At 38.7% G+C, this 25,434-nt stretch overlaps 2 protein-coding genes and 1 pseudogene across 4 annotated transcripts in view; all 3 read left to right on the forward strand.

Annotated features, from left to right (window-relative positions):
* LOC143883997 (cysteine-rich receptor-like protein kinase 25) overlaps positions 1 to 23,719 on the forward strand; it is a 34,626-nt gene extending 10,907 nt beyond the window's left edge. The window contains exon 8 of the transcript XR_013252629.1: positions 23,527 to 23,719. The gene's annotated coding sequence lies outside the window, so the exon portion shown is untranslated. The remainder of the gene's footprint in view (positions 1 to 23,526) is intronic.
* LOC143882460 (cysteine-rich receptor-like protein kinase 25) lies at positions 381 to 18,346 on the forward strand (annotated as a pseudogene). Its single transcript, XR_013252243.1, has 8 exons — positions 381 to 674; positions 1,553 to 2,554; positions 2,655 to 2,774; positions 3,021 to 3,151; positions 3,297 to 3,507; positions 14,335 to 14,572; positions 17,577 to 17,727; positions 17,817 to 18,346. The product of XR_013252243.1 is annotated as a cysteine-rich receptor-like protein kinase 25 (transcript).
* On the forward strand, positions 18,006 to 23,719 carry LOC143883998 (cysteine-rich receptor-like protein kinase 25). 2 transcript variants are annotated; one of them, XM_077387344.1, is made up of 8 exons: positions 18,006 to 18,141; positions 18,348 to 20,214; positions 20,324 to 20,443; positions 20,689 to 20,819; positions 20,964 to 21,174; positions 22,066 to 22,303; positions 22,891 to 23,041; positions 23,139 to 23,719. In XM_077387344.1, exons 2-8 carry the CDS (start codon positions 19,374 to 19,376, stop codon positions 23,454 to 23,456), a joined length of 2,010 nt encoding a protein of 669 aa, XP_077243459.1. In that variant the 5' UTR covers positions 18,006 to 18,141; positions 18,348 to 19,373; the 3' UTR covers positions 23,457 to 23,719. The 2 variants fall into 2 exon arrangements, with proteins under 2 accessions (XP_077243459.1, XP_077243460.1); XM_077387345.1 differs by having other exon boundaries at positions 18,131 to 18,145.
* Positions 23,720 to 25,434: the final 1,715 nt, after the last annotated feature.

Here is a 25,434-nt window from a genome sequence, read left to right on the forward strand (position 1 = left end):
GATGGCTAGACAGAGGTAGTAAATCGGTGTCTTGAAAATTATCTAAGGTGCTTCACGGTTTTCAAGCCTAAAGACTGGGTGAAATAGATTTCATGGCCGAGTGGTGGTACAATACAACTTACCATTCTGCTATACGAATGAGCCCCTTCGAAGCCGTATACGGAATCATGCCCCCAAACATCCTCACCTAAGCGCCAGGCACCACAAAAGTTGAAGCCTTCGACAAATTATTGCGTGAAAGGGATCATGGTTTGAGTCTGCTAAAGGAGAATCTACTAATGGCCAAAGAACGAGTGAAGTGTAATACAAACCGCCATCGCACGGAACATGAGTTCCAATTGGGGAACTGGGTCTACCTGCGGCTCCAACCTTATTGACAAATGACTGTTGCAACTCGACAATCCTTGAAATTATCCCCAAGGTACTATAGGCCTTTTCAAGTTATTGAAAAAGTCCGTCTCGATGCATACAAGCTTGATTTGCCGGCGTATTCACCCGGTGTTTCATATCTCGGTTATGCCCAAAATTCAGGTATTGATTACTTTGAAACATTTGCACATGTTGCTAGAATGGGTACTATTAGAACTATTTTGGCTTTAGCAGCTCAAAAGAATTGGCAAGTTTTTCAGCTTGATGTGAAATCAGCTTTTATAAATGAAGAGCTTGAGAAAGAAGTGTATGTGGATCAACCTTAAGGTTTAGAGATCAAAGGCATGGAGCATAAAGTGTACAAATTGAAGAAGGCACTCTATGGGCTTAAACAAGCGCTAAGAGCATGGTATAGTAAAATTGACAAGTATTTTCTTGAAAGCTCATTTCCAAAGAGTGCTAGTGAACTAACTCTTTATGTTAAAATGTACTTGACATCAGAAGAATCCAGTGGGTTTGTTTTCCTCGTACACTGGCGCTGGTGTCCCTGGCGATAAAAAGGGGCGTAAATATTACTTCCCTAAAATCTTCCCCCTTCAGGATAATTTTGCTCCCCCCTTTACCAGTTGTGAAGTTCACAACCGGTACAACACACTCTCTCTCTCTCTCTCTCTCTCTCTCTCTCACACACACACACACACACACACTCACTCATTCATAGACAAACACTCACACCGGATGATCCAAACCGTCTATTTGAATCATAAACGGTTTGGATCATCCTATGGTGTGAGCTCTTTAACCATCTTTTAGAGTGATTTTTCATTTTTTTAGCCTAAAAATAAATAAATCAGAATGTGTTGTTTTGCAATTTCAACCACTCTTCTAAGAATTAATCCTAATTTTTAGGCATTATTTTATGGAGCGAAAGTTTCTCACTCCAGAGAATCTATCACTATCGCACGGTCTCCCTCTCATTATACTCTCAACTTTTTAGCCTGAAGGCCTAAACGTGTCCACTCTCCAACGGGTGAAACCGTGTTTCCAACATCACCAAAATTGAGAATTTGTGGAGGTTAAAAAATTACAATCCTAACCTGAAAGAGGATAAAAATTAATCCTAATTTTTAGAATGGATATTTCGGCAGAGGGTCCCTCATTACAGTCTTCACTCTGTCAGTAGCTCGAGCCAAAAGTCTTGTTTCTTATTCTTTTCCTCGTCCGTAAGCGCGTTCTTCTCCTTGCTATCCCTTCTCTCCCATACCCATCTTTCGAAATAGTGTATGTATCAAAACTCATTGATTTACTTCCTTATACCCTTGTTTTATTGCTCCTCCAAAGCCCCGTTAAAGCCGAAAATCCAGTGTTCTACTTATGTGAGGGTTCATCTAATTACAGTACCGGGAGTCAGTTCGAGACAAACCTCAACACCCTTCTTCCTTCTCTCCAGGCTAATGCTTCTCAAAATCTCAGCACCTTCTACAATACTACCTCCGGCGAAGACCCTAACAGAGTCTACGGCTTTGCCCAATGCCTGTCTGGTGCTTCGGCTCAAGATTGCCAGGGGTGCCTCAAAAACGCCTCCGTTGAGATTGTCCAACTCTGTCCCAGTCGAACACAAGCTGTTGTTCGCAATTACAACTGTATCTTACGCTACTCGAGCCAGCGATTTTTCTCAAAACTCAACGATTCGACTCGATCTATTCAATGTAGCTCAGAGGTGAGTCAGGTAACCGCTAACGTTTCTGTCCGAGTTGTTGTTGTTGGTCAAGGACCAGATCTTTTTAATCAAAGATTAAAAGATCTGATGAGAAATCTGACGTTGATTGCTGCTTCAGACCCTTCCAAGTACGCCACAGAGATTACCCAAGTTGGGGACTCTAAAACTCTTATGGTTTGGGGCAGTGCACAAGAGATTTGTCTCAAGCTGACTGTCAGTCGTGTCTGCACACAATTATCGGTAACATTCCAACATGTACTAATCAAACTGGGGGGAGTGTTTATAGTGAGAGTTGTAATATAAGGTATGAGTCATATATCTTCTTTCCAGCCTCACCACCCCCTCCAAAGACAATTGCAGTGCCACCTACTCCTCTTTCGCCTTCTCCCTTACCACCCACTCCAAAGACAGTTGCACTGCCACCTCCTCCTCTTTCGCCTACTCCTCCTCCTCCTCCTCCTCCAAGTAAGTATTCTTCGCCTTCAATAATTTACTTGCTAGAGCCTAGGAGACTCATATGTGTACTACAAGGTGGGGAAATGGAATTTGTTTACTGTTTATGCAGGAAATAAGAACAGATCGAGATTGGTTCTTATTATCATCATTGTTGTGGTTTCTACGTTGGTTCTGATCTTCATCATTTGCGCTTGCTTGTGGAAAAGGAAACCACTGAAAAGAACTAGTAGTAAGTAGCCTGCAATTTCAGTAACAGTAATTCCTTTTATATTACAATTTAGTGTTCTATTGTAATAAGGTGAAAAATAAAATTATAACAAGAGCCTAGCCTAGTGGCAAAAGGAGACAGAAAGAGTAGCCTGGAGGCAAAGCAGATGACAAGAACAAGAAATCAAAGGCAGAGACATTAATGTTTGAAACAGACTATAAAAATGTGATTATTATGGTTATTATCTAAAAACTTGTTTCTTGCTAGATGATGGAGTTCAAGAGGAGCTTACATATCCATAATCGCTATTATTTGACTTGGCTACACTAAAAGCTGCCACAGATAACTTCTCTGATGCAAATAAACTTGGAGAAGGCGGCTTTGGTCCTGTTTACAAGGTAAGAAATAGCAAGCATTTAGTCATGCCATTTCTCAACTAGATGGTATTAATTTCAACAATTTCAAATTATAGAGATTATTATTCTTTCAATTTTTTTGCCGATTTAGACCAGTTTCCTTAAATCATGTTGAAATTTTCTATAGGGTATGCTGATGGACGGAAGGGAAATAGCTATAAAAAGGCTTTCAAGACGATCAACACAAGGAGTACAAGAACTGAGGAATGAGATATTGTTGGTTGCTAAGCTTCAGCACAAGAACCTTGTAAGGTTGTTGGGTTTCTGCTTAGAGGAGAATGAGAAGATGCTTGTTTATGAATACTTGCCTAACACCAGCCTCGACACCTTTCTGTTTGGTCTGTGATCTTCTCACAGATATCTCGATCTTGCGTATAAGTTTTTCATGTTATTTCAGTTAACAACCCTTTATGTATTGTTGTTCTGTTTTAAGTTTCAATTAAGTATGCAAAGTCAATAGATTTGAATATAGTTTTTATTGTTTTTACCCAACATATTGCTTCTTATTTCTCAATAGCTTCATATTCTGCTTAAAGAGAAAACAGATCCACCACACACAGATAATCACTTTCATTTTTGATAGGTAAGCAATGGATTTATTTAGACCTGGCAAACGGGTGGGTCGGGTTGGGTCGACCCGCGGGTCATGCGGGTGCGGGTCACGCGGGTTGCGGTTCAAAATGACCCGCATTCCTGCGGTCAGCAAACACGTGACCCGTGCCTAGTGCGGGTGGGTCGGGTCGACCCGCGGGTCACCCGCATGTTTTTTCAAAATGGACGGTATAGCCTACACCATAGGATGATCCAAACCGACCATTTGACGGGCCACAACATAAACAGTTCGTGCCCCAAAAAACTTTGCCATAGGATGATCTCAACCGTTCGATCTATAGAAGTTTCCATATTGTCAGTCCCTCTTTAGATGGAGGGGTAGAATCATCTTATGCTAATGATTTTTTGGGCACAACAATATGGAGTGAATTCATGCATAGTAAATTAGTAGTGCCCATCCCATGAGCTACTGGAACTCTGGAAGTTGGGAGTCCTCAGAAAGTGAGATGCTGTTGGATCAAAATTATCAAGGGTGGGATGATCAATACGTGTTTCTACGGCCCTTCATCATATGACTATTTTCTTTTCCGACATTAACAAAAAAAAGTTAGAAGGGCTGATTTCTAGACACAAGTGCACTATTCCAGCCCCAATCTATCGACAATACTTCAAATAAGCTTTATTAATTCAAATATAGAACAGTGACACTGAACTTGTATGCTAAAAACAGACTTCAAAAGCTACAGTAGTTCAAATGTAAAACAATAGCATTGAACATGTGTGTTCGGACAAATTCAAACCTCTTCTGAGATTCTCAAGCAAGCATGAGAAATCTAAACTTATCAATACATCAAAATAGATTGGTCCCTTAAATTTCACCATCCCATAGTTCTTCGACATTTTTGTAAGGACTAAGGACCAAGCTCATGAATAAGAAACTGACCATCAATTAGCCGTCTCTGCATCATTAGATAACATAAAAAGATTATTAGATGTGTTGAAGAGAGCAGATACAAAAGCGCCTTGCCTACATTCAACTGTAAGTGTTGTATCCATATATGCTCAATAACTAATTTCAACAGCCAACCTAGACTTAAATCAACTAGATAACTAGCCAATGAAACCAAATTCATCAGCAATGATAAGTGGTCTAAGGAAGAAAAATATTTATGTTGGGTTAGTAGTAAAGTATTGATGTTGAAGAAAATATGTACTTGCCTGTTTGATTTCAGAGAACTTTGTGAGCAAGTCCTCAGGGATAGACCAATCAAATATATCAAAATTTTGCTTTATCCTCCCTTCATTTGTGCTCTTAGGCATTACACTCTGACCAATTTGAAGGCCCGCAACGAAGAGCAACTTTTCCCTGTGTCTTTCCCAATTTCTCTGCAACCATATTCAGAACACTTTATCACACTTTATCTGATCCATGTCATGCCTGAAGAACCTAATGGGGAATAAGCCTACAAAAAACCCATTGCATGAATCATAACATGTATGTAATTATTCAAGTAGAAATCATAAATTGATATGAAATAGAAAATGAGCAATCTAATGATTTGAAAGCTTACAGACAGGTGAATTACCTTAGATTGAAAAAATTGGAAGAGTTTGCTCTGCTGCCAAACAGGATGGCATTCCACCTGGTTCGCAGCAGGAGGGCACACATTTAATTATACTACAAAGCCTATATAAAACTACAAGTATACTACTAAACACAATTAACTAAAAGATAACCTGCCAAGTACACAATTTAACATTGAAACAATAAGCACATACAAGGTACAAGTCTACGTAATCAAGCTACAGCTCTTGCAAAGTTATATCCACTACCACAGGCATATCTTCAGGATGGCTACACCTGTGAAATTCACTTTTCGTTGTTTATATGGAAAAAAATGGATGAATGTATTAAAAAAAATTAATCCAAACTGCTACCAGCACACTAGAAGTGCCTCTAATGTTTTACTACTCAATCAAAGAAGCCAACCAGAGTTTGGAGGTAATCCACAAATCCTCGCGTTCACTACACCATCTTCAAACAGCTTCTTCAAAGCCTTACCAATCTACAATTACAACAAAAACTAGATTAAATGAAGCAAAATTGTGAGATGGAGAAGATACCTTAGTCAAGAGCACACCATTCACTAGGCCGAGCTTCTGCAAACTCGAATGTAAAAAAACATCACGAGCAAAATATAATCTTAGAAACATCATAGAAACATAATCCCCATTACCAAAATATCACGAGCAAACTGAATCCATAAAAACATCATAGAAACATAATCCCCATTAACAAAATATCACTAGCAAACTGAATCCATAAAAACATCATAGAAACATAGTCCCCATCAAATCCATAAGTAAAACATCATAGAAATATTTAAATTAATCATAGAGTCTATGCTTTAGAGTTGTGACAGTCGTCTCCCACTGCCAGTACGATGAAGAAGGCTCCTGCAATGAATAGAAATTATCAATGAATATAAACTATACCAAAACAATGAATAGAAACTATAGCAAATTGATGAATAGAAACTATTGGGAAACAACGAATACAAATTATATCAAATCAATGCATAGAAACTATACCAAATCAAATGATATCGGTGGTAGTTGATCCTCTTGATTCCGAAAGAGAAATCTTGGATAATGGTACTACGAGTTATTCATCAGTAGGATCTTCACCTACATTTAACAAATGTAAGTAATTAAATATCATAAGATCTTCATCTAGTAATTATTAGCAGTCGTAAATATTTCAAAAAATATTAGTAGTGCTATGGACTATGGTAGGTAAGTTAAATATTAAAACTTACATTGAACTTCATAACCAAACATCCAATTGCGAGTGCAAATTACGGCTTCAGCATTTTCTGGTCTTAGCGAGCTTCGATATTTGGTGAGAACTTTAGCTCCAATACTAAAAGCCGATTCCGAAGCAACGGTAGTTATTGGTACACTCATGAGATCACGTGCCATCCTAGAGAGAATAGGATATCTACCAGCGATGTCTTTCCAATACTCTAAAACATTCAAATGTTGTTTATGATCAAACTTTGTCTCCTCTAAGTAAAGGTCTAATTCTGACTTCTTAGTGGTACATAATTCACTTTCATAGTAATCAAATTCCTACAAGAGAGAAATATCAAATATATTTAAGGGGAATAGATAATTAGATATTCAACTTCTTAAAGTTTAAATACAATAAGAATATTAAAAAAGTGTAACTTACACTAAAGTCATCATCTATACAAATGTCGCTACTAGTCATAGCTGAAGCATGATTCGAGGTATCCACAGAGAATTGGGAAATATATTCTTCAAAAAGTGAACTCAAAGCCACTCGAACACATGCTACCTTTTCCTTGTGTGTGTTGTCATCAATCTTCTTATAGCAAAATTCCACCATATTCATCTTGTACCTAGGATCTAGAACGGCAGCCATAGCTAGCACAACACTGTAAGACTCCCAATATTTCTCAAACTTTGGGATCATTTGATTTGCCATGCTGCTAATTACATCATCTGCACTTTCCTTCTCTTCAAGTAAACGGATTTGAATCTTCCACACACATTGAAAATATAAGTTTGCCGTTGGGTAATCGGAACCCAAAAAAAGCATCGTAGTGTCATAAAACGGCTTCAACATTTTACAAATTTCCTCTCCCCTTTTCCATTCATCAGTTGATGGACAATAATTGTACGCTGGCTCTATCAAAGCATAACGGTGAAATGCGAGATGATATTTGATGGCACTTTCAAGCATAAAAAAAGTGGCATTCCACCTAGTCGGTACATCCATGCGCAAACCCATTGAGTGTCTCACACCAACTTATTCACAACACTCAACAAACTTTATTATCCTACCCTCAGAACCTTTGACATACTTGACACTTTCTCTAATCTTGTGTATAGCTACATTAGCGATCTTCAAACCATCTTGAACAATTAAGTTCAAGATATGTGCAGAACATCTAATATGAAAATAATTACCCTTACATAACAAAGCATTTTGCACACTAAGTTGGTTTTTCAAGATTTCTTGCATGCTATCATTGCTAGATGCATTGTCTAAAGTAAGAGAAAAAAATTTCTTCTCAATTCCCCAATCCTTCAAGAATTGAAACATTTTATCTGCCAAAAGGACACTGTTGTGTGGAGGGGGAAAGTGACAAAAATTGAGAATTTTATTATGCAAAATCCAATTCTCATCTATATAATGTGCGGTAAGACAAATGTACCCCTCGGTTGTGATGGATGACCATACATCTGAAGTGAGACATTTCCTACTTGTAACTCTCCCCAAATCAAACTTAAGCCTTTCTTTCTCTCTCTTATATATTTTCAAGCAATCAGATTTAGCGGTGTTCCTACAATAGGGTTTTACATCTTGATTCAAATAGTTGTGAAGATCCCTTGTACCTTCATGTTCAACTAATGAAAATGGATAATTATGTTTCATAATAGAAATTGCCACCTTCTCACGATAAGTTTCTTGAGAAATGTTTTTGGCACGTAAGGATGTAGCATAGCCTATAGGCATCTGATTTACATCCTTATTGGTGCGTCCTAGACATTTTCCAATCATTTCAACATGCTTTTTTAAATTTGAAGTCCCATGAGTATTACTACCTATGGCAAAACATTTTGGGCATACCTTGCACGTTGCTCTGTCTTTTCCATTCTCATTTATAGATTTCAAAGTCATCCCAAATTCTAGATTTGCATTTAGAATTTTTACCGATAGTAGCAATACTTGGATCTTGAGAAGGACCTTCGCCATCGCTTTCCTCATTCATAGGAGAGTTTGTGTTCATAGACTCAATAAGGCCTTCAAAATAACATTCAAAATACATACTTAAAAAAGAGTTTCCAGAAGACTAGATTATCATCACAACATAAGGAGTGAAGGATCATACCTTGAATGCTTGAAGGAAAGATAAGGCTACCAACTCAAGTAGAATTTTTGAAACAGTTAAGTATCCAGATTTCTAGCTCTTTCAGCCCTGCAAGATTAACTGAAACCAAAACATCAATCAGAAAAAATGAAACCAATAATCAGCCCTAATCAAGAAGTATGGGTTTACTTCATTCAATACTTACAAGTGTTGAACAAAGCTAAAACAAGCCATTTCCAAACAGCCACGCGCATATTCTGAGTAGACTAACTTGAGGAATAAAAGGGGAGAAATGTACAAAAAACAGTTCTATTTCACTAAAAACACCAAAAAGAAAAGATCCTAACAGTAACTTTATAAAACACTATGTAATCACAATTTCTAATAAGAAATCCAACAAAATCAGATAGATTGATGGAAAGAACACCTTAATCCGCTTCAAGCTTCAGCTGTTCCGTTCGTTTCTTCTCAAAAACTCAAGTCTCCTCAAACCCTAAAACAGAACGAGAGAAAATGAGAAATGAAACTTAGATACTGTGAAAACAACCAACAACTCCAAAAACTTAAGCTTTAAGAGTTGGTGTTATTCGATCAGTTATGCTTCAACAGGTAATTCAGAATTCAATTTCATCTATGAGATGAAACAATGTTTCATCTAAAAGGTGAATTGTGTGCACTTAAAGTCCTTTGGCAGAGAATGAGTCATCTTCCACATTTTTGTGTTTGAATTTATAAGAAATTGAGTTCAGTGCCTTCAAAATCAGTGATTTGGTGTTCTGAATTTACTAGAAATTTGAATATCATGCGTTAAAAAAGTTAAACTATTTGAGCTCACTTAAAATTCATCACGATCTCTAACAAATCCAATTTAATTAATTTCAGAACTCTAACTCGTAACATGAAAAAAACGAAAGAAAAATATAACACCTAAGCTAAGAGATCTAGATATTCTGCCCTAGAAAAGCACATAAACCTCCATAAAGATCAAAATTTCGGAATTCAGATTCTAGCTTACAACTGATCTTCACAAATTTTTTTCTTAAATTGATTGGCAGATCTATAACTATCGGAGGATTTCGGGAAATTTCACTAGAAAATAGAGATTCTCATACGAACAAAAGTAAATTATAAACGATAGATCATATGAGAAATCCAAAAAATGAAATTAAAGAAGAGAAAGGAATTTGTAGAAATCAGACCTGGAATGCTACTCGAGCGGATCTGGTGGAGAAGAAGATGAGTTTTGGAATGGGTTGAGCTGATGATGGTTATGGGGAAAAACGAAATGGGTTTGGTTGTAGTGGTGGTGGGTTTCAAAGGGGTAAGATGATGGAGAAGGTGGTCGGAAAGGGGAAATGGAGCGCCGGCGGGAAAGAACCGATCAGAGAAGATGCTCGGATCCGTCCAATGAAAATGAGAGAGCCCCTTTCAAACCCTAAAACAGTCTAAACAAAAGAGAGAATGAGAAATAGAAATGGCCTCTCTTTTATGTTTTCCTCTTTCAAAACCCTAGCTATGATCTGAGCCCTTGATCAAATTTTTTCGTTTAAAATAAAAAATGTTAAAAAAAGAGCTAAAAACCCGCGGGTTGACCCGACCCGACCCGATCTGTGTTTTTGCGGGTTGGGTGACCTGCGGGTCAGTTTTGACGGGTCACCAAAAATCCAACCTGTGCCCGCAAATTTGCGGGGGGCTGGGTCGACCCGCGGGCACGGGTCGTGTTTGCCAGGTCTAGATTTATTCAGATTAAAATGCAATCGAGGGTAAAAGCCCAAAACAGCGTGTCTCAAAATGACTGAGAAAACAAGGCAGCTAAGAAAGAAGGTTGCCAAAAGGAAAACCATGAGAAGCACAAATAATCATTAACTGGCTGACGTATAGTTTTAAAACTCCCTCACATCATTGTGGATTCCCCCGAGTCGACTCCCTTTTCCCATGGCCGTGTTCTACGTTTTGCTGTCGTATTCTGCATTTTGCCTTAGAGAGTCAGTAAAAACTCCTTTGACTCTCCTGAGTTATGATCGCATAATTACTCCTTTGACTCTCTCGAGTTATGACCGCATAATGCGGGTGCTTAAGAGGGAAGAAGAAGAGAAATTAGAACACAAGATCACATCCAAGACAAGAAGAAGAAAATGGAAGCAAAATGCTCAACCAAATTGATATTCCATCAATTACATAAGTTTATCAAAATTCAAAATCCCCCCTAAAGATGGTTTCTAACTCTTTAAATAAAAGAAAATCAAAGCAAATTCATCTAACTTCCTCCACAAGCTAAATTAGGGACTAACATAACATTAATTGCATTAGAACACACTAACTTTGACTGTTTTGGAAACCCACAGACACAGTCCACTAAAACTGCCATAACTTTCTAACCACTGGGTCAATTTTCGAGTACGAATACTTGTTGGAAAGATCTCAAAGATACCTACAACTTTGTAGTTTATAACTTTCCATGATTCTGCCATTTAGGAGTGAAAAAATCAGATTCAAAACGTGCCAGCAACATTAATGTGGGAATGCACCTTGGAACTCCACCTAATCCACCTAGGCATGACATGGCTGCCATGTTAGCACTGTATTATTATCTCCGGGTGAGAAAGAACTCGCCCACGAGTTCTTATCAAACTCTCCATGATAAATTGTCAAGTCTTTAACATTGCAGTTAGGTAAGTATTGATATTTGGAAGGAGCTCAATCTTGTATGCATTAAGCACTAAAAAAGGGCCATCCGCACGATCTTGAAATTCGCCAAACTTCCCTGGTTCAAGGAAACTCTCCCTCGAATTTTGAAGTATCGAAGAATGTTCATCAATTGAAACTTTCGAAGATCAAACTCCGCTTCATAATTTCCATGACGAAGTAATAATTTGTGTAGATTTTGAACATGTTTGAATATGTAAATATCAACTATGGGCTTCAGTGTAGAATCGAATAAAAATGGATCAATGTAATTGGATGAAAGAATCGATGTAATTCTTTTCTATCCACCGATCTCTTCAATTTCTATTGGTTCACCTAATATGCAATCGGATCCAATTTATTTGGTGATGAATATATTGAATTGCCGTTGAAGTGTCTCGTGCTCCTCATTAACTTCAACAACAAGTAGAGCATCAGATATACCATTATCTTTGGTCTTTTGATCATATTCGTTCTTGGAAAGAAAAATGTTACTCTCCTTTCTTTTCTTAAACCATGCAATCCGATAGGGCTTTGGATGGGGTTCGGTTTTGAGCCTGAGCTTGTTCACCATTTTATGAGATATGATGTTCTCACAACTCCCACCATCGATTCCAATGGTGCAAACCTTGTCATGAGATTTGCATCGAGTCTTGAAAATATTGGAACGGAGCCAATCATCATCGGTCTCAACCTTTTTGGTGTAGCAAGTGCTCTTTGGATCACCAAACTTTCTCCTTCTTCGGGTTCGATTTCTTCATGTTGTATGTCATCTTCCTCATCATATATGGGCTAATTTGATTCATCAACAAGATCATCATCATTTTCTTCATCACCGAAGGCTACCACTTGTCTCTTTGGATAATCTTTATAACGATGGCCAACTTGATCACACTTGGAACAAGTATTTTGATTGTTGGAACAATTGGATTGATTTCCAACATAATGTGTAGAGGCTAATTTTGTAGACTTTTTATTGAAATATTCGGATTTCGAATTCGCACCTCCATGTGAAGATTCACCTTTGGAAGAAGGATAGAGACTACGGACATCAATATACTTCTTAGCACCACGACGAGCAAACTTAGCCTTCACCTTCAAGGCTAGTTTATATGCATTATTGACACTCGATGATCGGTGCATTTCCACCTCATCACGAATAGAAAACTTCAAACCATCAACATACCTTGCTACAAGTTGATCTTCACCCTCTTGAATATCATTACGAGCCACGAGTTTGTAGAATTCTTCGATGTAGTCCAACACACTCTTAGATTCTTAGCATAGGTTTTTGAATTGAGAAAAGATAATTTGGGAAAATCCAAGGCAAAAAATTTCTCCTTAAGCCTTGATTTCATCTTACGCTTTCCTTTGCGGATGTTGAAGCATAGCCACGAAGCCTTGTAGCCACAAGTTTCACACGTTGGCTTTCGGGTGTCTCCTTATAATCAAAGAACTTCTCAATGGCACCAAGCCATTTAAGAAACTCTTCGGGTTGTAGACGTCCATGAAATTCCGGCAAGTCAATCTTGACGGTGTTGAAATCACGATAGAACCTTCCCAACTTAGCCTCTTCACGGGTATTGGCGAAGGGATTCACATCGGATTCATCACTAGAACTTCCACGGCTTGATCCACTGCGCTCACTACGATCCTCTTGGCGTTCAAGTCGCATGGTAAGTTGCTCAACTTGTCTTTGAAGTGGTTGAAGTTCATCATCTCTTTCGTCTCTCAAATCTTCCATCATTTGGTTACCACGCCTTCCTCTACCTCTTTGCGCCGCCATGAAAATCAAATTGAAGCTAGCTCAAGAGAGTAACGTTGGCTCTGATACCAGATAATGCGGGTGCTTAAGAGGGAAGAAGAAGAGAATTTAGAACACAAGATCACATCCAGTAGAAGAAGAAGAAAATGGAAGCAATGCTCAACCCAATTGATATTTCATCAATTACATAAGTTTATCAAAATCCAAAATCCCCTCTAAAGATGGTTTCTAACTCTTTAAATAAAAGAAAACCAAAGCAAATTCGTCCAACTTCCTCCATAGGCTAAATTAGGGACTAACATAACATTAATTGCATTGGAACTCACTAACTTTGACTGTTTTGGAAACCCACAAACACATTCCACTAAAACTTCCATAACTTTCTAACCACTTGGCCAATTTTCGAGCAGAAATACTTGTTGAAAAGATCTCAAAGATACCTACAACTTTGTAGTTTACAACTTTCCATGATTCTGCCATTTAGAAGTGAAGTGCAAAAATCAAATTCAAAACGGGCCAGCAACATTAATGCGGGAATGCACCTTGGAACTCCACCTAATCCACTCAGGCATGACATGGCTGCCATGTTGGCACCGCATCACCGCATCAATCGAGTTCTCGGGAATTTCTCGGCAAGGGAAAATCTCAGGATATATTAATCTTTTTTTTTCCGATTTATATCGGGAGAAAAATGATAAAATAAAATTATATAGGGCCGTGTTCCGCATTTTGCTGGCACGTTCCTCATTTTGCCCTACAGAGTCAATAAAAACTCTTTTGACTCTCCTGAGTTATGACCTATCAACAGAGTTCTCTACCACATCATGCCGAGTCGACTAGGATTTTCTTTGATTGCGTTTTGAAACGCTGGGATGAACAATGGCACCAACAAACTAAACTTTTCTAGGCTCTTTGGGATTACCCTGATTTCATTTAAATAAGTGCATTGGTTGAAAGTCATCAAAAAGAAGATTTCATCCAGTATCTCAGCAAAGTGCAAAGCTAAAAATTGATGATCATTCTTTAATTAATTTGTTCAAGTCTTGGTGAATTTGTAGGACTTAATAGTTTCATTACTGGTTTTCACAAGGTTGCTTGCCAATTTACCTATGTGCATTTTTTTTTTTGAATAGCTGATATTGCATTATTTTATCTTAAAAATCTCTCCTGGTGCTTGAGAAACATCTATATGATTTAAACTTCGATTCTGTTTCATCATAGTTAATTATATACATTGACTACATTTTATTTTTTTGATTCAGATCCAGCCAAACGTGTGCAACTAGACTGGGAAAGACGATATATGATCATCGAAGGAATTGCTCGAGGGCTTCTGTATCTTCATGAGGATTCTCGGCTTAGGATTATTCATCGGGATTTGAAAGCCAGCAATATTTTGATGGATGGAGACATGAAGCCTAAAATTTCAGCCTTCGGTTTGGCAAAACTTGTTGGTGGAGATGAAACCCACGGTTCCACAAGTCACATTGCCGGAACATAGTAAGTTAACAAATTTAAGCTCCTTCTCATTTTAATCTTAGATTATAATCTAGAGTATTCCAACTTGAGGATCTCACCTGAACTGTAATGAATGTCTGTTCATAAAAGTACTAGATTGACCTTATGGCCATGTTTGGCAGCCGTGAATTTTTTTTTTTTTTTTGATGGGTAAGCTGGGTTTTAACAGGGACTCCGACGGATTTATTAGAAATAGAAATAGAACAATAAGATCACAAAACAACCCTAACTCGAAACAAGCGAGAAGGAGGAACCAAGGCTCTACAAATATGAGCGCTAAGCACTAAGCCTAAGAGAACAAAAACTTCTTAATTACATAATCATCTAATTTTGAAGGGGTGTGATGGGCTCTTTGTGAGCGTTTTGGCCAGGTTTTCTTGGGAACTTCTTGCCAATTTGATTTTCCATTATCCTCATGATTGACTTGAATCAGGTGGACTTGATTGAGTTCTTCCGCCCATGATACTTTTTTTTTGGAGAGGCTCCGGGGCTTTTTATGCTTGAGGGAATCTCTTCAGGTTTGGAATAGTCCTCTGAATCAGTGTCATCTTCACTCTCTTTATCTTCCATCTCTTCGTCTTCACTCTCTTTATCTTCCATCCCTGTGAGGCTTTTGAAACTAGCAGTAGCAAATTGAGCAGGAGTACTTTGTGGATCTTCTGTATCATCAAGATCATCAAGAACAGAGTAGGGGTTATCTAAATTTATCAAGACATGATCCCTTGGAGAGCAAGGAGATTTTGAGGGTTTAGGATTTTCAGGGAGAGAGGGGAAAGATGGCAAGGATGGATTCAAACCTGGAGAAGGAGGAGGAGAAGGTTGAGCTTCATTTACATTTTCTTTGGCAATGGATTGCTGGTCAATAACAGGAGGGCAAGAAATCAACATTGGTGAGGGGCTTTCAATATGGGTAGCTTGCTTGCAGACAATTTGTTTCCATTCTTTTTTTCCAGGTTTCTCCACAACATTGGTCTGAGGGGATTGGGGACAGGAGTTTGGAGTGTGGCTGAAGGTGTTGCAAAGGTGGCAAGGGGAAGGTTTCCAGTCATACTCTACAGTTTGCTTGATGCTCCCGGTTGGGGTTTTGAGAGTAATGTGGGATGGTAGAGGGCAACTTGCCTCAACTTCGACACAAATTCTGGCATAGGTTAGGCGAGTACCATCTAATGTTTGGGAATCCATGTAGAGGGATTTCCCCACTCCACTTGCAACTTTGCTAAAATTTGCTGTAGTCCAAAACTTTAGATGCAATTCTTGAAGTCTGATCCAGATCGGGATGGAGGATAGGCTTAGCTTTTCAAATGGGATGTCCGAGGACCATTTTCTCAAGACCAGAGGTCGACCAGCATATGAATGATGAACTTGAAGGATGTTTTCACAATCCTCTGAGTTTCTGAACTTAAAGAGAAAAAAACCTCTCGAAAGGGCAGTGAACTCAAAGTCCCCTTTGAGTTTCCAAGTTTTTGATATGTGGGCTTTCAGAGCAGGGAAATAAGGTCTTACACCAAGGTAGTAGCCAAGCAAGCAGTTAGACCAACGATTGGAAGCTTCATCAAATTCTGGATTATCAAATTCAAAATAGGGAGTGTGAACTGAGTAAAGAAGAGTTTTTGTATTGTGAATCTTGTGCTCTGTATCCATGAGCTACATGTATTTATAGATATTACAAAGTTATAATCCCTTGATTAAGGGAATACAAATAAGGATAACGAGAACCTAAACAAGCAATAAACTATACATAGTATGTACAGAGCAAGGCAACAAGCCACACATAGAATGTGTGCACTGTAGTTGCCATTACTGAACAAGGCAATAAGCTATACATAGAAAGTGTATTTTGCAGCTGCTGTTAACAGGGAGAACCATCATCGTAGATTCCAGGTTTGGAGTACTTGAGAGGAGGAGTGATTGGGGGTATTAGAGAATAGGGTACTCCAGGGCTGATGAATAACAGGGGTTTGATGAGGGGTAAAGTTGGAAGACTGGGTTTCCCCCTCACGTTTGGAATTTGAAATGGAAGCTAGATCTTTCTCAGCCAATGACAGGTGGTCACAGTTCACGTGACTTTTTCCTTTCTCATCTTCATGCCTTTTTTCTGCATTTTCGGGAGAAGCAGGTTCTCTGCTCGAGGTAAGGTGGGAAAGGACATTTTGTCAAATTCCGGGACTACCCTTGTCTTCAACCTCACGGAGATGGGATCCAGCGAGTTAATCGGGGCGGAGGAACAAGGGTCCTTGAGGAGAAGAAAAGTCTGTTCAGGCGGAGCTAGGAACTGGTTCACTGTAGGGGGAGGAGGAGGCATGAACTCTTCAAGGATTGCACGATCCACTGAAACAGGTGTTTCAGAGGATGTTCTTTTCTGTTTTTTCTTTTCTTCGTTCTTTTTTTTTTTTTACTAGAGGAGCTTTCCTCTGCACTTTTGGAAATATGAAGGTTTGTAGGAGTCTGAGTTTCCAAACGCTTTTGAATGGGAGACGAGATTTGAAATAATGGGTTTTCACCCAAAATTTCTTTAGATTTAAATTCTTTCCATGGAATATTGGTTTATCAAGTTGTGGAGAGGGGAAGGAGGGTGGGAGAAGGAGAGACTTGAGAGGGCATGAGTAAATAGAGTTTTTGCTTTCCTTATTTTTCAGCCACTTTGCATCATCTCCTCACTCATGCCCTCTCAATTATCTCCCACTCTCTCTACCCCTAAACAATTGGTAAGATAATATTCCATGAAAAAATTCACGGTTGCCATGGCCTAAATGAATGATTTGTTTACCCTTTCAGATGTCACAACTGAAGTCAAGGAAACGTGTGTCTCCTTGGCCTATTACTAAAACAATTAGGGGGACACCTCCGATCATATTTCCTTTTATTACATAATTTTATGTTAATTTGTCTTACTGACACTTTGTAATTTAAATAGAGAATATGTTTTACTAGCACTTTTTAATTTAAATGGAGGAAGCAAATTTAATTTGATTGTTGACAAATGCAGTGGATATATGCCACCTGAATACGTTATGCATGGGCGGTTTTTAACAAAATCAGACGTATTTAGCTTCCGTGTTTTAGTTCTAGAGATCATAACTGGCCGGAAAAATGCCGGCTTCCTCGAATCTGATGGCGCTACAAACCTTCTAAGCTATGTAAGTATCAGTTTTTAGATTTTTTTTCTCTGGATAATCCATTTTGTGTAGTTAGAGACGAGGATTTAATATAGTCATGGACCCGACAGACATGGAGACATTGGAGAGAAGAAACAGTGTTAGCTATTGTGGATCAAACACTTGGCGAACGATATCCGGGAGACGAGGTGTTTCGATGTATTCATATGGGACTCCTATGTGTTCAAGAAATGCAACTGAAAGACCCACAATGTCCTCAGTTGTTCTCATACTCAATAGCAACTCTATAACTCTTCCAAATCCTTTGCCACCTGCATTTTGTGCTGAGACCATGGTGAGGTCTCATATGCCATCAAGCGTGAGTGCAAGTGAGTCTGAACAATCAAGAGAACTAATCAGTCCTCGAAGAGATTGAAGACCCCCTTATAAACAAGTGTAGGTTTGTGATTTGGACAATGCTTTTAGCTAAGTTCAATTTTTCTTATGGAGCCAAGGCATATTATTTTCATTTGCAATTCTCTTCAACAACTTCTTATAATCTGTCTTTAGTTTATATATTTTTGTCGCAATCACAATAAGTATAATTTATTGTCAAAGGGAACAAGATATAAATATATTGTGATCTACTCATTTGCTGGCAGGCATTGGAGGTGTTTTAAAGTACTCTTTGTGTAACATCATCTACTCTTTTGCGTAGAAGCTGAGGTCCGTGCTCTCCACGATACGGTGACTACCACGTCAAATTAGTAGCTTATAGCGTTTACTTGTACATGGGGCAAAAATCGTGTGGAGATATTTGTAGTGCTCATATTAGTAACCTTCTAAAATTGCCCTTGACATAACTTTAAATTTACTTGGACCCCCAGGGGATGTCAAAAGTGTGGGTCATATATGGCTGTGTGTAGGTAAGAACCTTTTGCGTATATGACCGGTGCATATTCTTGTTGCGTCATGGATCGGATAGCTAAGATCCATCATGGTTGTTGGTGGTTCTTTTGAGGACATGGTCAAATGCAAGGTAGTTTCCATTTGATGAATGGCTTGGATCACCTTATAGTGAGATCAACTTTAATAGCTAATTAGAAATATATTAACCCAAAGTGTAGTGTCATTGAAACAAGGGAGTGTGTATAACATCCCAAATAAGGCATTTATATATCAAATGTCAAGCCAAATATGGGATTGTTAAACCGAGTTTTTATATGGTGCAAGCCCATGTAGTCCAGTATTTTTCGAAAGGTACTTTCCTGGTTGCATCATAGGATGATCCAAACCGTCCATTTGAATCATAGACGGTTTGGATCATCCTATGGTGTGGGGCATACACACGGACACATTATTGTCTGGGCAGAAGAATTCCAGTCTTCACTCGGTGCATTTGGTGACGGGTTTAGTTGAATGTGGCATTTGTTTGAAAATTCAAGGAAATGTTTTCCAAGTGGCAATGAGGGTAAAAGCTCGACCACACAATCTTAAGCTCGACTGAGATCATTGTCAAGAGCTCGAGTCAGAAGTTTCGTTGGTCTTAATCTTTTCCTTTTCATTGAATTTTCAAATCTCCCCAATAAGCGCGTTCGGCCTCAAAACACTTCATTTTTTTCCCACTCTTACACATTCGATATGTGCTTCTCCTTGCTATCCCTTCTCTCGCATACCCATCTTTCGAAATGATGTATCTTTCTCTATCAAAACTCATTGATTTACTTTCTTTTACCCTTGTTTTATTGCTACTTCAAAGCCCCGTTAAAGCTGAAAATCCAACCTTCACCGTATGCGAGGGCTCCGCTAATTACAGTGCCGGGAGCCAGTTCGAGACCAACCTCAACATCCTTCTTCTTTCTCTGCGGCCTAATGGGACTCAAAATCTCAGCACCTTCTACAATACTACCTCTGGCAATGAATCAAACAGAGTCTATGGCTTTGCCCAATGCATGTCTGGTGCTTCGGCTGAAGTTTGCCAGGAGTGCCTCAGAAATGCCTCGGTTGAGATTATCCAACTCTGTCCCAACCGAAAACAAGCCGTTGTTCGCTATTACAACTGTATCTTACGCTATTCTAACCAGCAATTTTTCTCCCAACTCAATACTGGGATTCGAATTATTTTATGTCGCGTAGAGAACGCTTCCAACCCAGTTCTTTTTAATCAAATATTAGGAGATCTGATGAGAAATTTGACATCGAATGCTGCTTCAGACGCATCCAAGTACGCCACAGGGATTACCAGAGTTGGGGACTTTACAAGCCTTTATGGTTTGGGGCAGTGCACAAGAGATTTGTCTCAAGGAGACTGCCAATTGTGTCTTGAAACGATGATCGGTTACATCCCGAGCTGTCCTAATCAAACTGGAGGGAATGTTTATAGTGTGAGTTGTAATATAAGGTATGACCCATATATCTTCTTTCCAGCCTCACCACCCCCTCCAGAGCCAGTTGCAGTGCCTCCTCCTCCTCCTCCTCCTCCTCTTTCGCCTCCTCCTCCTCCGTCTCCTCCACCTTCAGAGACTCCCAGTAAGTGTCTTTCGCCTACAATAATTACCTTGCTAGGGCCTAGGGGACTCTTTAGTGTACCATTAAAACGAACTACTTTATAAATGGAAATTGTTTACTGTTTATGCAGGAAATAAGAATGGATCGAGATTGGTTCTTATTATCATCATAGTCGTGGTTTCTACATTGATTCTATTCTTCATCATTTGCGTTTGGTTGTGGAAGAGGAAACCAGCGAAACGAACTAATAGTAAGTAGACAACAATTTCAGTAACAGTAACTCCTTTTATATTACAATTTAGTGCTTTATTTTAAGAAAGGGAAACTGAAAAATATAACAAGAGCCTAGCCTAGTGGTAAAAGCAGACAAAGGGTATCCTGGAGGCAAAGCAGATGACAAGAACAAGAAACCAAAGGCAGAGACATTAATGTTTGTAACAGATTATAGAAATGATAATTACTATGGTTATGATCTGAAAACTTGTTTCTTGCTAGATGATGGAGTTCAAGAGGAGCTTACATATTCAGAATCACCATTATTTGGCTTGGCTACACTTAAAGCTGCCACAGATAACTTCTCTGATGCAAATAAACTTGGAGAAGGCGGGTTTGGTCCTGTTTACAAGGTAACAAATAGCTAGCATTGTGCCATGCCATTTCTCAACTAGATGGTATTAATTTCAACAGTTGCAAACTATAGAGGGTAGTATTATTCCAAATTTACTCCGAATTAGAGAGGTTTCCTCAAATATTGTTGGAATTTTCTATAGGGTATGCTAATGGACAGAAGGGAAATAGCTGTAAAAAGACTTTCAAGAAGATCAACACAAGGAATAGAAGAACTGAGGAATGAGATACTGTTGGTTGCTAAACTTCAGCACAAGAACCTTGTAAGGTTGTTGGGTTTCTGCTTAGAGGAGAATGAGAAGATGCTTGTTTATGAATACTTGCCTAACACCAGCCTTGACACCTTTCTATTTGGTTTGTGATCTTCTCATGGATATCTCAATCTTGCTTATGAGTTTTTCAAGTTATTGTTGTTCGGTTTCAAGTTTCAATTAAGTATGCAAAGTCAATAGATTTGGATATAGGTTTTATTGTTTTTACCCAACATTGTTTTGAATTTCTCAAGAGCTTCATCTTCTGCTTAAAGAGAAAACAGATCCACCATACATGGATATCACTTTCTTTTTTGATAGTTAAGTAATGAATTTATTGAGATTTACATACAACTGAGGGTAAAAGCCCAAAAAGCATATCAAAATGACAAAGAAAACAAGGCAGCTAAGAAATAAGGCTACCAAAGGGAGCACCATGAGAAACACAAAAAATCACCAACTGGCTGAACAATGCCACAAAAGGAACTGAACTTTTGTAGGCTCTTTGGGATTACCCTTACAACATTTAATTAAGTGTGGGGGTTGAAAGTCATCAAAAACAATATTTCATCCAGTAGCTACTGCAATTGGTAAAGCTGAAGGTTGATGATCATCCTTTAATTAATTTGTCAAGTCTTGTTGAATTGGTAGGACTTAATAGCAGTTTTCATTACTGGTTTTCACAAGGCTTCTTGCCAATTTACCTATATAATCTTGCATTATTTTATCTTAAAAATCTCTCTAGGTACTAGAGAACCATCTATATGATTTAGGCCCTGTTTGATTCAGATTGTGACAATCGATGGTGAGGGCCCCAACTGATTATTGGCCCAAATTTATGTTAAATTTTGGGCTAATAATCAGTTGGGGCCCTCACATCAGTTTCCACAATCTGAAAAGAACAGGACCTTGAACTTCGATTCTATTTCGTCTTAGTTTGATGATAACTTTACATAATTATATACATTGACTACATTTTTTGTTGTTGATTCAGATCCGGCCAAACGTGAGCAACTAAACTGGGAAAGACGATACATGATCATCGAAGGAATTGCTCGAGGGCTTCTGTATCTTCATGAAGATTCTCGGCTTAGGATTATTCATCGGGATTTGAAAGCCAGCAATATTTTGATGGATGGAGACATGAAGCCTAAAATTTCAGACTTCGGTTTGGCAAAACTTTTTGGTGTTGATGAAACCCACTGTTGCACAAGTCGGATTGCCGGAACATAGTAAGTTAATAAATTTGATGTCCTTCTCATTTTAATCTGATAGTAAAATCTAGAGTATCCCAACTTAAGGGTCTCAAATCTCCTGAACTCTAATAAATGTCTGTTGACAAAACCACTAGATCGACCTTGAGGCCATGTTTGGCAGCCATGGAAGTTCTTTCCATGGAATATTGGTTTATCAAGTGGTGGAGAGGGAAAGGAGGGTGCGAGAAGGAGAGGATTTAGAGGGCATGAGTAGATAGTTCTTGCTTTCCTTATTTTTCAGCCACTTCGCATCATCTCCTCACTCATGCCCTCTCAATTTTCTCTGACTCTCCCTACTCCTCAACAATTGGTAAGATAATATTCCATGAAAAAAAATTCATGGTTGCCAAACATGGCCTAAATGAATGATATGTTTACACTTTGAGATGTCACAACTAAAGTCAAGGAAACTTGTGTCCCCTTGTCCTATTAATAAAACAATTACGGGGACACCTCCGATCATATTTCCTCGTACATAATTTTATCGACTGATAATTTGTTTTACTGGCACTTTTTAATTTAAATAGATGAAACAAACTTAATTTGATTGTTGACAAATGCAGTGGATATATGCCTCCTGAATACGCTATTCGTGGGCAGTTTTCAACTAGATCAGATGTATACAGCTTCGGTGTTTTAGTTCTAGAGATCATAACTGGCCGGAAGAATGCTGGTTTCCATGAATCTGATGGCGCTACAAACCTTCTAAGCTATGTAAGTATCAATTTATAGATTGTAGATTCTATATATGGATAATCCATTTATGTAGTTAGCTAGAGACATGGATTTACAATTTTCATGGACCCATCAGACATGGCGACATTGGAGAGAAGAAACAGTGTTAGATATCGTGGATCGAACACTTGGGGAGCAATACAGGAGAGACGAGGTGTTTCGATGCATTCATATGGGACTACTATGTGTTCAAGAAGATGCAACTGAAAGGCCCACAATGTCTTCAGTTGTTCTGATGCTTAATAGCAACTCTATTACTCTTCCAAATCCTTTGACACCTGCATTTTGTGCTGAGACTACGGTGAGGTCGCATATGCTATCAGGTGTGACTGCAACTGAGTCTGAACAATCAGGATTACTAATCCTTCCTCGAAGAGATAGAAGGCCCCTATAAACAAGTTTAGGTGTGTAATTTGGACAATGCTTTATTTAAGTACAATTTTTCTTAAGAAGTCAAGTTGATCTATTTCCATTTGCAATTTTCTTCAACATCTTGTTTGGATGCTTAATAATCTCTTTAGCTTGTATATTTTTGCTTACCACCCTGCCAAATCAGGAGCGTCTAGCGCTTACTTGTATATGAGGCAAAGAACTGCACTTGTAATCTTCTTTTATTTATTTAATGTTATCTTTATTAAAAATAAATTTATTGCGATCTTTTTCATTGTTATCTAGATAAGTTTTGGGAACTGGTTCCTGACGTCCCTCGGTATTCACTGTTAAAAAATCCTAAAAAGCTATAAACAGTCATAGAAGTATTTGATAAAGTGAGGATTGTCTTTGTTAAAACTAAGTAGTAAGGACTAAGGATGTCATTTCATTATATTCTGCAGTCAAATGGGTTCTAAGAAATAAATTCTAGAAATCATATTATTTCTAGGGGAGTGATATGACGACACCCCACCCCCCTAACAGAAATCGTTTGCTTTTGGAGTTAACGGTTGCTGCTTGTGGAGTTAACGGTTGTATCACATTTGAGAAATTGGCTCGATTGCTGCTCGAGGAAAGGACAGAAAGAAAGAAGAGCCATCCCAAGAAACCATGGAGGATGCCAACAAAATGAGTCCTTAGGACCACAAGATAGTAACATGTTTTCTTTTTTTCCTACACTCGCACAAATACTGTTTTAGCCAAAACTTTTGATGCTAAAGCTTTTGGAGTAATTGGTTGTTTTACATGGTATCAGAGCCCCATGTCCTGGGTTTAGAACTCACAATTTCCTGACACTAAAAGCCCACATGTAAAGCCAACCCAAAAGAGGGGCTACATGTGCCACATTATGGCCAACCCAAGAAAAGAGAGGCCCAAATGTGGGAGAGTGTTGAAGTATAAATAATTAAATAACACCATCTCTAACAGCTTAAGAGTATTTGGTCGTTGCACAGTTTGATTGGTGTAAAATTTATATTGATTTTATATCGACCTATTATGGGTTTCTATTCATTCATCATCATTGCATGTTTCGATCTCCCATTCGACACCCTTTGATGTTATTTTTTTTATATTTTTAAAGGCTACTGATATTTGTTGTAAATTTTGAGGGTACTGTTGATGATAGAAAACAGAAACTTGTTGCTTCATGGCGTGATATCACTTTCCTTAAGACAAGATTCGCCCCCACTAGTAGTGTGCAAAGGGGATCCGCGAATTGCCTCCAAGATACAATGAAGCCTAGTAGGGAAGCCCTACTAATGTTTGATGAAGCGTAGCACTAGCGGAATCAAATCCGAAATGCCCTTCCGAAATTTCAAGCCTTAGAGAAATCTCTAGATTCTGTTTCTGCAGAAAAACAGTATCTAGAACAGTAAACAATAGAAAAACAGTATGTAGAAATACTTGGGGATTTTTGTAAGAGTGTAGAAGAGAGTGTAAAGTCTGTCAGAATTGCCAATTCGATTTCTATCTGAAATGACTGAAGTTTGCACATTTTTATAGACCATCTAGTGTCTTTTCAGTGTGAAAAACACCTCTACAGGGCACCTTTCCAGAATGTTTGAAATCTGACCGTTAGATCGCACCCATTGATATTGAATGGTCCTGATCGATTCTAGAGGTGACTGTTGGTTTGAGTAAAACCTCTCTCCAACCCAGTCATCGTTAGATCAACCATCTATGGTGTGGATCGCACCCCCTTGGCACTTGACCGTTGGGGGAAGGGACACAACCCATTTGATCACACCCTTTGACCGTTGGAGTCATGGGCCCATTGGGCCGACCGTTAGGCCCGAACCGAAACGGGCCCACCGTTAGGCCCGAACCGAAACGGGCCCACCGTTAGGCCCGAACCGAAGCCCAACCCAACTGAACCATTCGGCTTGATGAGCCTGCGAACCATTTGACCCACCCATCCGACCGGTCCACCTTCATCTTGA

This window comes from Tasmannia lanceolata, unplaced genomic scaffold (genome assembly GCF_043159265.1).
Source record: "Tasmannia lanceolata isolate RefF3 unplaced genomic scaffold, GAP_Taslan_0.1 ptg000008l, whole genome shotgun sequence".
Lineage (NCBI taxonomy): Eukaryota > Viridiplantae > Streptophyta > Magnoliopsida > Canellales > Winteraceae > Tasmannia > Tasmannia lanceolata.